General features: G+C 42.4%; 1 protein-coding gene across 10 annotated transcripts; it reads right to left on the bottom strand.

Moving 5' to 3' along the window:
• Nucleotides 1-1,081: 1,081 nt before the first annotated feature.
• Nucleotides 1,082-14,082, bottom strand: LOC123122616 (uncharacterized). Of its 10 annotated transcripts, none has more exons than XM_044542855.1 (14): nt 13,793-14,081; nt 12,898-13,323; nt 12,727-12,792; nt 12,497-12,633; nt 12,191-12,253; nt 11,946-12,031; nt 11,171-11,637; nt 10,292-11,024; nt 9,787-10,017; nt 9,554-9,678; nt 9,053-9,468; nt 2,345-2,462; nt 1,957-2,219; nt 1,082-1,835 (listed from the first exon to the last, which is right to left on the bottom strand). In XM_044542855.1, the coding sequence occupies exons 2-14, from the start codon at nt 13,175-13,177 to the stop codon at nt 1,830-1,832; spliced, it is 2,991 nt and encodes a 996-aa protein (XP_044398790.1). In that variant the 5' UTR covers nt 13,178-13,323; nt 13,793-14,081; the 3' UTR covers nt 1,082-1,829. The 10 variants fall into 10 exon arrangements, 9 of the variants coding, with proteins under 9 accessions (XP_044398790.1, XP_044398784.1, XP_044398788.1 ...); XM_044542849.1 differs by having other exon boundaries at nt 1,082-2,219; nt 12,191-12,256; nt 12,898-13,032; nt 13,129-13,323; XM_044542853.1 differs by having other exon boundaries at nt 1,082-2,219; nt 12,898-13,032; nt 13,129-13,323.
• Nucleotides 14,083-14,288: the final 206 nt, after the last annotated feature.

Below are 14,288 nucleotides of genomic sequence, written 5' to 3'. Positions count from 1 at the left end.
AGAGTATTTAGATCACTACTTTAATATTCTAAATGCTCTTATATTAATTTACGGAGGGAGTACATCGGTAGCACTAAATTTTAGTGAGTTCTTTTATGAAACAACGATTTACATATCATTTTATTGTACTTAGTGTACCCATACAACTAACAGCTACAACCATATCCAATCCTAACCTTTTGTTTTCTCCATTACCTCCACGTCTTGATCAATCTACTCCACAACATATTCATAATGAAATGTCTTTAAGTGGTGTGGTATACTCCCTCCGTCCTTTAAAGAGTGTACTTCTAACTTTTTTAGAAAGTCAAACTTTTTTATATTTGACCGTGTTTATATAATAATACATCTTTTTTATATTTGACCGTATTTATATAATAATACATCAGCATTTATGCCATCAAATTAGTAGCATTAGATTCGTGATAAAATATACTTCCATCATATACCTATTTGATTTCACAAACGTTGATATATTTTTGCACAAACTTAGTTTGACCCTCCAACAAAGTTGGAAGTACACTCTTTAAAGGACGGAGGGAGTATATCAGTATATTTTTCTAACATATACCAGCATTTACAACTCCAAACTAGTTTAATTAGATTGTTAATAGAATATATTTCCTCCATCTAAAAATACTTGTCTGAGAAATGGATAAAAATGGATGTATCTAAAACTAAAACACGTCTAGATACATCCATTTCTCCGACATACGTCCATTTCTTCAACAAGTATTTCCGTACAGAGGCGGTAGTATATTCATAGTATATGTATTTGATGTGGTATACATTAGTATAATTTTCTATATATATTTGATCAAATTTTAGGAATATGGTATTCGGACAAAGTTATAATTTAGTGTTTTTAAGATAAGAAATAATTTAGTTTTTTCAGATCAATATATAATTTTGTTAATTTGCTATTTTAAATTTATCTTTTTAGCAGTTGTTTTTAATTTACCAGAATGGAGAAGGTCTCCCTCCGTCCCAAAATAAGTGACTCAAGTTTGGGAGTAATCTTTTGCAATGGGTATCCCTCAACTAGTGATTTTATCAGTATATTAAGATATCCCAGAGACAATTTTAAGGCAACAGAAAAGGTACGTAACATATATGTGCCAATTTTAGGCGTTTACACCGCCATTCCCCCACAATATATCGCACTGTTGACAGGTAAAGACAAAATCTGACATGAGATTTATTTAAAATGCAGAGACTGGATGGTACTTCAAATGCAGTCTAAAAGCTCTGCTCAAATCTCAAACGATGTTTGGAAAAGCAGCTGAATATATTTTATATGTACCAACACAAGCCATGATCCACATTCTCAAGTTCTTCGCAGTTCAATACTCAAGATGGGTGTGCCGCCGGGAGCATATAAAGTCATCAAAATGCACTCTAAAAGATGCCATCTGTTTGCACATTGACAAGATGTGTCTTCGGCAGACTCCTTGGCAGACTCCTTGCGCAGTGGGTTGATGCTACAAAGATCCATCACGCAAGACATCAGGAATGCAAAAGCAAGGAGCCATCATCACTGGATAATCAAAGACGGTTTATTCCTACTGCTCATCTCAGGCTTCTTTGCGATTCCGGATGCATTTTACCAGCCTATTGTTCCTTTGATGCTGGAAAAGCAAGGGAGAGGGAGAGCGCGCCTGACATATCAGTAGGCGGTGTATCTCCTTTATTCAACTTTTCTTCAACCACGGGCTTTCTAGAAGATATGTTGTCCCCCAGTGCTGGCTTAAGATCTTGTGTGTTCTGTTCAGGTAAATCTTCAGACTGAACGGTTATGCTATTTCCAATCGCTGCATCATCCGCCATGTCTATATCTGCATCATCCACCACGTTTAGATCTAGCGGAAATGTGCACTTTCCATTACTCTTCGAGATTCCTGCCATGCTCTTATTGTCAGTGCAATCATGAACAGGTAAAGCTGCTAGAGGGTGTACCTTGGATGACAACCTTCCATCTCTGATCTTCCCACTTAAACTAGACTCCACAGTGGATGATACATTATCCAATTTAATTTTCTTGTCTACTGATCCATTGGCTCCGTCAATCCAGTTTGCCATGTCCACATTTCTTTTTTGTGCACTACGTGATGCATGTGAAGCAAGATCCACTGTACCTGAGTTCAGTTCAATATTATTTGCATGATCTACATCCATCAGGCTCTCTGCATTGTTAAGGTTGATGGCTCGGTTCTGATTATCTGGTTCGTATACAAGAAAAATTAGACTACTTGGTTCGTTACCAAAATAATTTGGACTAAAGCTAAAAAAAGGTAACGTTCATAAATAACAGACCCCAACTGAGATGGAGAAATAGTGCATTTACCTTGTTTGTGGATTGATGAGATAGAGCAATTAACTGGCATCGTATTTACATCAAAAATGGGTTCGACAACATTGCCACCATCACACATTTTCTTTTGAGAGTCTGGATATGCAATTATCTGCACAGTTACAGCTAATTGATAAATTTAGATGTCAAGAAGAGCAACCATCTGAATATTGTGCAAACTACAGTACATAAATTTAGACGTTGAGAAGAGCAACCATCTGAATAACTGTGCAAACTAAAGAGCATAAATTTAGGGTTTAGAAGAACAACACAGGCAGGCACACATTGATAGTTTGTCCACAGTTGTTAAATTACTGAATCAAATGCATCAAGGAGAAAGCCCAAGAGAAATGAGAACCCAAATAATAAAAATTATGGATCACTGTGAGGAAAATTCTGGAATTCTCTCTATTCTCTATTCTTCTCTCTGCTATACATACTAGTGTACACACACACAGCCCAAAACAGCTAACGCTCCCCCTCAAGATGGGCGATAGATATCTATCACACCCATGTCACACGCTGACAAACACTCTTTGATCCCTAACCCCTTCTTTAGACAATCAGCTATTTGTTCTGCAAGAGTAAAATGGCTTAGCTTCAGTGTCCTCTCATCAGGCCTCTCTTTGATGCAAAACTGATATATCTCCATGCATCGTTCGGTCATGCTGAACTTGATTATTTGTAATGTTGATTGTTGACCTGTATCACACAGAGCAGAGCTTCAATGGCCTCTCCTTAGTAGCCTTGACTACGATAGGAGGGCTTTCATCCACATTGTAGAGGGATTTTCGTTGGGTCCTAACAGCGGTAAAAGAGCTACTATGTGAATATGTGAATTTGTAGTCGTGGGAACGTCTCGTCAGGTCAGCAAGGTAGAATAATGATGAATACCATATAGTATGGTAAGCTTAACCCCTTAGTCGGTGATGATCAATTGGGTTCCCTGGGCTGTACCTTGGCCCAGAGGGGCCCAATTATACGGCCTTCATAGCGCAAGGCCTTGAGTAATTTTACTTACTGTGAACAAACCTCCGATCAAAAGCCGTAATAAAGCCCAGTCCGCAAGCAAGATCAATGTACATACTTGCACGTTTCTGTGGTCTTCGACTGCCGAGAATCATCTTCGTTGCTCGTTTAGAGTCACATATACTTGGTCCATTTTGGTTGCTCATAAAGGTTGCTCCTTCCTGAAAGGTTGTGATTAGATCCTTAAACATGTGCTAGCTCAAGATGGCCGGGCAAATGGAAAGAGGTTAGCCTTGCCTGCCTCACACGGGGCAGAAATGATTAAGCGCCATCAGGAATGCTCAACCAAGATTTCCATTCCTTCAACCCCACTATTCCGAATTCTCCTCTTCAAGATCCTTATAGGGCCACTCCGACGGGACTGAGAGCTCATCCTCGCCACAAATCTCCCTTCCAATTCAGAGGCCACGGGGAGGGCAGGGCCTCCAATGAAGAAATCTTGGAAGGTTACCACCTCAAAAAACATCCAAGTATGTTGCTCCTTGCTTCATTGCATGACATCTATTTCTTTATTTATTGCACGATTCTTTTTATCTTGTTGTCACCTACAACAGCTCACCCTTACCGTGTCTCGGATGGAACTTTAGTCCGCCATAGCTCGCGAAAAGGAATTGCAACATGTTGTTTCCCGGGTCCAAGAGGAGCACAACAGGTTGACTTAGGTGGTCATGGAGCTTAGGGCCAAACTGGCTACCTGCAACGGGTTAACTAGTAATCATTTGCCATCAGATAGCGTGTGCAGCTCTTGCGCAAGTAGAAACCTTGAAGGGTGATCGCCAAGCCTCCCAGGCCCGAGGTCTGTGAGCTTCTCCGTGAGGTGATGTTGACTCAAAGGCTTTCCTAGTTGTCCTTCGAGACCTTGATCTCCACATACTCCAATGGGTCAGTGAGCTTGCCATAACTACGATGCTAGGGCACAACGACCTCTGACCATGGCCTCATCATCATGGTCAGAAGAAACGTACTCCCCCTTGAGCGCTCTCGACATCAGTTGTGACTTCTACATCTTACTTCATGGAAACGCTTGGCTTCAATATTTTGCTCACCCTACGCCGATTTTGACAATAGGGAGAGCGGGATCCCCCATGGTGGTTGCGGCCTTCATCTGAAGGATTTGGCGGATTCATTCTCCGAGCGCACCTAATTAGTTCACTTCTCCTGTTGCTTCTTGGCTCCTGATGGTACTCGTCGATGTTAATGGTTCAGTGAGTTGTCTACCCCCACAACATTCTGGCATGGCATAGCAGACGCCCACCATTTTTTCATCTTCTCCACTACTCAGGGTCTTTTCTCGTGATGCACGCCTTGGGACCCTCCTGGAAGTCGGGGACAATAGAGGATTGTATCTATCCTCGAATCGTGGGGACGGATCTGATCGAGCATGTGCTTCAACAAACTCAACCTCCTAGTCTGCCCAAAGATCTTACTCATGATCATTGAGCGAAAATTATTAAACTTGTTCACCAAACTCACATGAAGTGCTTCTGCTCTAGGATGCGAGGGTCCAACCTTCGGTTCCTCCATGAAAGGGCGTCCACAATCTGGTGTCCTCATGCCTGACTTGTAGCAGTGCTTCCTCCTGGGTTCTCCCGCCCTGGTGGGTTATTCTTGTAGCCATTGGTTGATGATGGGGACACGTCTCCAACTCCCGTGTGGTTATCTATGAAGTTACACTCTGCCTTCGGGTTGATGTTGGTGCTACGATGACATGTCTCGCTACTGGCCTCAACTGCTTCCAACTCCCGATTGATGAACTCATCGATTTTAGAGGATCCTAGTTAAAGTAGTCGTAGTATGCGATAAGTTGTAGGTCACGCGAGTAGTGGGTGAGTCCTCCTCCGGCCAACCCAAACCATGGGAAGAGATCTGTTGATACCCGGATGAGTATAGGTTATACCACGATAGCATACTTAGGGAAGGAGATGTCACTAGGACTAGAGAGAACTTCGCTGGTGTAGCCTTGGTTATCATAACAGCGTCCACTACATACCCTAGGATGCCAAAATAAGTCTCACCTTTGTATCCTAGGTAGCTCAAGTCATACATCAAATTTTCCATCTCGTCGAGAGAAGCGGGTGCAGGGGATGAAGAAATGGACATGTATCCGATCTAATGTCGTGAAACCGCCACGACTGGCACGAGCTGTCATGGGATTTTTCAAAGTCCTGACAATGGTACAAGAGCTATCATGTGAATTTGTAGTCGTGAAAACATCACTTCAAGTCACCAGGGGATCTAGAACATAGATGAAATGGGGACAGATACCAAGTTGAGGCACCCAACGTGGGTAATAGCCCTGTTTCCTGACTTGTTCTCTTTTATATGTGTGTGGAGAAATACGAAGATTGGTTACAAAAAAGGAGGGTACTCTGCAAGTTAGAAGAACTCAACGAGATCTAAGTAGACTTAGACAAAAGTGTGAACTGTCCACATGGTGTAAAGGCTCTAGATTACGTATCCTCTCAATGGGATCCTTGCTTCCCTTGGTGCATCGAGTGTATAGGTATGGGAGTTAGGACCAAGCAAGTGTATAACCCATTGGTCCCTTCCCAACGTATGCCATCTGAATTTGGAAACTCCCGAGTCTTACCCCCATAGTTGATGATGATCATTGGGTTCCTTGGGCCATACCTGAACCCGACGGGTCCAATTTTCATAGGACCTGGCCTTGAAATTTGACTTAATGTCGACACATAGCATCTCACTCAAACAAACCGACATTGCTCTATATTCTACTTCTGCTGTAGATAAAGAAACCACCGGCTGCTTCTTGCTCCTCAAGGATATTAGGTTTCCTTCATCAAGAATACATAAGCCAATTGTTGACCTTCTATCATCAAGGCAACTAGCCCAATCGACATCACAGTAGCTCTCTACATTTAAGTGCACATTGGCCTTAAACCATAGACCTCTTCCAGGACACGCTTTTAGATAGCGCAAAATATTCGTGTTGCCCCTAAGTGCCCGCTTCTTGGGTCATGCATGCAACGACTAACCACACTCACTACGTAGGATATGCAAGGTCTCGAGTGGCACAAACAGATGAGCCAACCTACTAGCCGTTAGTAGCTCTCGCTATGTATTAACTAGATCTCCTGCGCATGAAGTTGATAATTTTACTGAATAGGAGTTGAAGCAACTCGACACCCACGCATTCATATGTCACTAAGTAGGTCCGAGATAATACTTCCAATGCGAAAGAATTGTCCCTTTGGAGGACCTTACAATTTAAATGCCTCAGTGGCCAAGGTCCTTAATCTTAAACTCTTTGTTCGGCTTTTGCTTTAATTATGACATCTCAATAGTATCATATCTTGTAATAATTATATCATCAATATATAATGCTAGCATCATGGTGTGCCTCTGGAAGTGGCGGTAATACCACTTAGCACAACAAAATCGGCCAAATCATGCCTATGGAAATTACTTTAACCCATATAGTAATTACTCAACCTAACGACCTTTCCATGAATTTGAGATGTACCAAAGTCAGTTGGAATTTCACTTTCTCATGAAGATCACCTTGCAAGAATGCATGTTTCACGTCCCACTAGCATTGCACATGATAGTCAGTTCCATAGGTCTGACTGCAAAAAAGGGTAGCCCGGTGCACGTAGCTCCTGCTTGCGCAGGGTGCAGGGTAGGGTCTGACCACTTTGGGTCTTTTGTACCTCCCGATCTTACCATGTGGGTCTTGCTTGACCCATTTGCACTTAACAACCTTCTTGCCTTTTGGAAGTGCTATAGGCTCCCATGCCTTAACTCTTCTACTCTTCTCAATGGTTGTCATCTCCTCCAGCACTGCTTCATGCCAGGAGCTTGCTTTGCTCCTCTATAATCAATTGGGATTACCATTGACTATATATACTTAGGTGAGAGTCATATGGCAAATAGTTCGCACTATCATGCTCAAAAGTCTACCTTTCAGGATGTTTTCCTACCCCCAACTCTTGGTTCTTTCCTCTAGGCAATCTGGTTCTCCACCTCTCTTCACTCATAGGATGTCTCCTTGTATACAACCTCAAAGTTTCCTCCTCATTTGGCTTTCTCCATCTTTCTTCACACATAAGACATATAGTACCAACAATAACTCTCGATGGTCCGTCTTCCTTTGTCCATAATGGTCTACGCCCCACCCCCGCCCAATTAGCATCACTTGTACAAGGAGTTGAGATCATTTTTCTCCATGGAACGGCTCAGACTTCCCGAAGTCACATCCATGCTCACAAATGTTCCTTCCAATCTTCCTCTCCTCAATTACACAACCGCATTAGTTAGTAATTAATGCATTCAATCGGCAATTAATCGACAATCAATATCGCAAACCAAGGAGCTCATAGACACCAAACTAACTGGAAATGATGGAACATACAAAACCAAGGACCACATAATAGGAGTGCATTTCACCATGCCAACTCCTTTGACATGTTGACAAGTTCCATTGGCGGTTTAGATGGTCTCTTCATGCATGGATGGATGTGTAGCACATGATGCAAACTCACTCCATCTGCCCGTGAGATGTGACGATGCTCCGGAATCCAGCATCCAATTTGACCAAGAGACTTCAATTGAAGTCGGAACCTTATTCGAGTTACCTTCTTCAATTTGAACAAGATTAACAAGATTGTCAAGGTTGTTTTTTCACTTTGTTTTGGAATTTCCGCACTCCTCTTTATTTATCTCAATTTTTCTAACTCTTTGGCTAATACTTCCAAATTTTCCTCTGAATCTTTTCTCATAAAAATTAGTTTGCACTTGTTCTTCACCTTGATCACTTGAGCCAATTTCTCAATTAGTAGATACATATCTTTGTAATCCCCCATTGCTTAAAACTGATGCACACCACTGAGCAGCAAGCACAAGTATAGTAGCAACCATTGAGCTCTCTCGAATGCTCTGCTTGGAATCTGCTTGGAACTTATCACCTCGGCTGCAACCCACTGTTCCATCTTCTTTACTCCTCAATAACAGATCCAAATTTGGTCTTCTTAACTGCAGTTCAAGTTACCCCTAGCTGTGTACCTTTCCTCAACCATTCAAGCTGCCTCTCCTGGCTGCACACTAACCACTGACCACCTCCGGCACCAAGCAGCAAATTCATCGTCCCTTGTTATTTTTGTCTCGATCCAGCCTGCAGCAACCCAGCCAAGAATCTTCCCCTCTCCAAGTGACACCTCCACTACCAGGTCACACCTGCACACCTCCTGGCTATACGCACTCACGGCCTGCAGCTGTACACTAACCACCTCCACTCCAGACCTTGCTGCCCTGCCGCCATCGCAGCCTCCGGAACCAATTTCGTTACTGCACTTGGCCACAGTGCGTCCCCCACACAAGCTTCTGTGCCTTAGTCACCTCCAGCAGACCCACAGGTCATCTTGCTCACGCTGTCGGCCGCCGGCTCTGCACCAACGCAACTCCACCTGGGCCTGCTGCCCTAGATTGGGGCCGATTCCCACCTGCACTCAGACCTATGGGTGCCTGGAACTCCACCACACTGCGCTGAATCACCACCCCTCCCACTCCCGCTCTAATACCATACCCCCCCCCCCCCCCCCAACACACGCACACATAAAAAGAAACAGCCAACAAATACAACGTAGAATAGAGGATAAAACAATAAAACAGTCAACGAGCATGGCATAGCAAGCAGAACAAGCTATAAGCACACACCTTCTGTTTTCCTGCCGGAGCAGTGGAAAAATCATTGTTTGCCCTCCTGTTATTTGTTAAACAACATGTCATACTTGAATCATGACAGTGATCTTCCAAATCTCTTCCACCGACAGCCTGGACCGAAGAGTTATCTCCATTTGAACATCCCTGACGATTAGCTTCCGAAGTTTGCAGACATTGATGTTCTGCAGAAGTAGCTGACTTGACCAAATAGCAGGCTGGATCAGCGCCATTATTTTGGTCTTCAGACAATGAACGGCTAGAGGACAAAACAGAGGTATGCGGATCCACGGTCAGGGGATCCTCATTCAAATCAGTTTCACATTTACTTATTGGTACATCAAGTGGAAGGTTCCAGTGATCTTCTCTTTTCACTTTAAACACACCCCATAGGAAATAAAACATGTTCCATCCTGAAACAGAACAAGGAAGAATAAGAACTATCACAGAAGTTATGACAAGATAAAATATCACTTGAATTTGTGTAAGAATTCCAACTTTGAGAGTTCTTTGATAGGATGTTAGAAGGGAATATAATTAATTCGGCTGTTTCGATATTTCCTCTGAGTGCCAAATCATTGATTAGCATATTCTGAACCAATTTACTGTAATGATGTTCATAGCTGCAGAAAAATAAATAATAGAACTTCAGTTAGATGTGTGAATTCGAATAAGATGCTATGTGGACAGCTGCATAAAGATATGAACAAGCACAGTTGCAAGAAGCATACCTCTGAGCATCTCTAGCAAAGAAGAAAACACCAATATTCTCATATGTGGGTCCATTTTGTTGAAACTGTGTGGGCCATGAGTTTCGACGAGGCAGTTCTTCAAGCTGGACTCTGGAAGGGAATTTCTTTGCTACTTCCAGCACTTTTGGTGAAGCAGAACATGATAAGTGAGCTTGAAAACCATCACATAGCTCAGGTGATCTTCCAGTCCTCCACAGCTCAAAATCACCCCTACACAACAGAAGTTTCAGTGCACGTGATGGAAACGATCTATAAAACAAATAAATGATTGCAACAAAGTGGGTTAAGTGATAATCATGTTTAACAATCAGATGATACTGAACCATGACATGTAAATGAGATGGCAAAAGTATGATCATGAGGGACCACCTAACAAAACCACTAAATATTCCTCATTGGTGCTAAAAGCATGCATGACAAGTGACAACCTTTTATTCTAAATAAGAAAATAGTTAATTACTGCTAGGAAGGGAATATATCATACTGCCAAATATAATCCAACTCTGGAACAGTTGAAACTATTGTTTTATCAACAGGTGAAAAGCCTCGACTCGATTTGTCCATCGGATCACTTGATATAGTAGAACTGCTGGGAACAGATCTTCCAGATGACATATCTTTAGGCCTGTATACTGGGTCATGATAAGGACCACATTTGAGGATGCGATCAGATTGATCTGCTAATCTGGAAGTAGCTTTCTCAGTAGCTTCAGACATTTTATTCCTTTTGGCAGAGGCATCCTTCAAGTTTCGCTCACTCAGAGGTTTCATTGCAGACAAACCTAATTTATCAACACCACAAAATTGGGTAAAATGGCCTGAATTGCTAGAGGCAGACATGTTGCTTCCTGTAGTGAGGCGCTGAGCTGCAGATTCTGCTTTTGATTGAACTGGAAAAGCCAGTGGTCCAGTAATTGAGGGGCATCCTAATATAGAAGTGCCTCTATCATTACTTACATTTCGGCTCACTGGTAAATTCATCACACTTAGCTCCTCAGCAGGTGGAATGATGGAAGACTTTGCCTTATTTGCAGGCTCACAAGTTTTGGGCTTTTTGAATGATGCTGACTTAGTTGAAAAGCTCGTTGGCCCCTCTTTTCTCATACTACAGGACAACTGATCCTTCAAAGTTTTGGTCTTCTGAGGAACTTCATTCACTAGTTGCTTCACCTTGGGCACCTTAGAGCTGTTGAAAGAAGTGGACTTGGAGAGTTGACCTGCATCAAACCTTGATAAGTAAAGTTCTCTCCGATTGGAGTCCCATGGGAATGCCCTTGCAGAAGTAGTGCTACTAACTAAATTGAACATTGTAGGATTGTAGGTAAAGTCTCTTAATTAGAAATATTCATAGTAATAAATTTACCGGTAAGTGGTGGTGCCTGATTCTTGCTAGCATTAGACCCCAGTAAGATTGGCACTTGGGGAGTAGGTTGCTTTCCTTTCTCTATATCCAACCTGAATGAGCTCTCACGTGGCAGAGGTATTCCTTTTCTGGAGTAAGACTCCATTGATAAACCACCAGGTTCAGGAATATTTTGTTTAGCCACAGGAGGAATCTTTGCATCTTCAACCATATCAATGCCTTGATTTGCTTCATTCCGTTCTTTTCTGCCAACAGTTTCATCTTCCACTTCATTCTCACAAGGACTTCTGCTGTTTGCATCATTGTAAGGTTTACTGATTTTCCCTTGAACAGACTCTTCCTTTGAAGTGACAAGCTTCACCTGAGGTTTTTCTAACTTCTCCTTTTCATATTCTACTTCAGTTTGGCACTCTTCACAAAACCACTCACCATCCGGAACCTTTTCCATCATGTCCCGCATACAATAACTGTAGTAAAGAAAAGAGATACGAACTTTAAGAAGGCGAACACAACATCTTCTGAAAGATATTATGGAAAAGAAATGCTCAGTGGATCAGCTTTTTCAAAAAAATCATGTAAATTGACGAGCATATTAGTACTTATTTAGACATAGCACTACTTGCAGTTGCAGAGTAGTTGTTGTTAGAGCTGCAGCCAACAGTTCTACAGGCCATGACAGTAGAAGTGCAACTTACCATCATGGTATGGTGTCAAGCAATGTGATCAGTCCAGTTCTAACTTCTAAGGAAAAGGAAATGGAACAGAAAAAACTTACGTATGCTCAGCACCATCGTTGCATCTATTGCAAACAGCGAGCTTCACCTCATCACCAACATCTCCACATATGTCACAAACTTTCACCTATTGTCGTTTAAACAGATTACAGAGGTCAGGCAATTCAAACCTCAGAGCAAACTCGATCACAGAAACAAAGAAATGTCTCTGTGTAATGTAAATGCATCATAATGTGGAGCAAGTGATACAAAAAAATACAATGGGAAGTGAAAATTCAAAACTTACATCCTCAACTTCTTCGGCACTCTCATCATCTGAAGACGTGGAATCCATTTCTGCATTAAAAACCTGCTAGACATTGAAACCATGCCTAAGAGATTTAATTTTGCAACTAAAAGTTGAAGCACACAAATTTTATATGTATTATGTTTGGATTGACATGCCAATATATCAATTAACATTATGATCACCACAACATGACAATCCACAGAAAAGAGTAAACACTGAACAGGCTCTGCGTGGACAAAATATGTACATGCAAATGAAACAAACAGTCTCTGGAGTAGAAGAAATTAACAACTAAAAACTCACATCATCCATGATTGCTCGAGAAGTTTTATCCTCAGCAGTAGTCTTCTTAACAGTAGTTGTTTGCACATTAGAAGTATTTTTCAATGCCCTCGAGTTTTCACGTGCTTCATTTACAGAGACACTCTGGCCTGTGGGATCTGTAACAACACCATCATGTTTCAAATGAAATGTATCTTGATGGATTTTCCTAGTATTATTTTCCTTCTCTACACAGGGAGATTTCTCTTTACCAGCTGAGCTTCCAACAGCTATCTCTCCGTGATTTTGTTCTTTTGCCTTCCTGCTTGAAGGGGAGGCTGCAAAATCAGAAGAACTACCTGAGAAACCAGTTTTTCGCAAGTCCAGTCCACCAGTTTTCCAATCAATAGATTCCTTAATGTGTGTAATAGAGTGACTTTTACCAGCATGGCCTTCTTCTGTAATAGCGTCATCACTGCTCATGACATTATCATTATCATCCTTTTTACCACGTAAACATCTAGAAGATGGAGGTGCTCTTGTCCCTCTTTTCTTCCTAACAGGCGCACTGAAAGTCCCTTCAAGCTCAGAAAATGAAACATCATTATTGCAATGTTCTGTGGTGTGCCTCTTTCCATCGAATGACTTGGAATAAAAGCATAGGTCCCTCTCACCTGGTGAACCAGAGTCGGCCTGCTTTACTCTCGATCCTCTTAACTTCATCAGAAATGACGGGTGGCTAAGATGCACAAAAGATGAGCAGGAAGCTCAGCGTGCATTAATGTCCCTGGTTCAGGTTTATTGATAAGATCACTTATCTCTTCCTCTCTTGAGAGGAAACTTCCCTATTAACAGCAACACACTAAATCCTGGAACATACACATGATTATTCTTAGTTCAAAGTTTCCAATTGACAATAGGTACATGAACATGGGGAGAGAGGGGAGTAAAAAGGGAATAAACTTGTTCTTCTATGAAATAAGGATCTTAGAACATAAGCAGCTTACAAAAAAAAAGGGTTGTTATGACATCGTGTTTTGACATATGTATCTACATTCCTAAGATGAATCAAGTTGAAATCCATATATTGGTCAGTTGGGAAACAGAATGAATAGTTATCAGTCCTGTCGATGTAACCAGATATCATATTAAACATTAGATCAGATTCTGGAATAAGTCCATCAGATCTTACTGTCGATTTCTAAGTTCATCCCCTGAGTAAAAATCAAAAGTAGTTGAAATTTACATATATATTACATCCATAAAAGACACAAGCTCCAGGAAATCCTCAGGGACGGAAGAGTGAGGAAGGAGGGAGGACGAAGGAGCGGTGGCTACCTGCCTATGGACTGGTCGCCGGCGTAGGTCCGGGCGGGAGCGGCTGCTCCAGGGAGGGTGGCCCTGCTCGACGGAGGAAGGCACTGCTGGGCTCCTGTGCCGGCAGCGGGGCGGCGGAGGCTTCGGCCGGCTGGGCGCGCCGCGGCGGAGGGCCGGCGGTAGTGGTGGCGGGCCGGCGGCGGCTAGGAACCCTAGCTGTCGCGCTCGCGAAGGGGGCCTCTCTGGTCGTTCGCTGGGGAGGGAGGCGTTCTCTTCGAGGGTGGGGCTGAAATTCTTTTTAATTTTTCCTTTTTTTGCAATTTTATTACTATTACCGGTGGACACTGTGGGACATGGATATCAGGCTCGGTAATATGGCTGGGCCGTATAAAAAGGAAAATGTTTGGAATCATCCGGCGGATCACTCGGGTGCGTCCACCATCTCTGCAATCATCAGATTAACTTTTAATTATGTGACGCAGAACAACCCTTATTATACGCATGAGTTTTGCAACAC

The sequence above is a fragment of the Triticum aestivum genome, chromosome 5D (assembly GCF_018294505.1).
Source record: "Triticum aestivum cultivar Chinese Spring chromosome 5D, IWGSC CS RefSeq v2.1, whole genome shotgun sequence".
Classification (NCBI taxonomy): domain Eukaryota; kingdom Viridiplantae; phylum Streptophyta; class Magnoliopsida; order Poales; family Poaceae; genus Triticum; species Triticum aestivum.
Note: the sequence above shows the minus strand (reverse complement) of the source record. Positions and strands in the feature narration are given on the sequence as shown.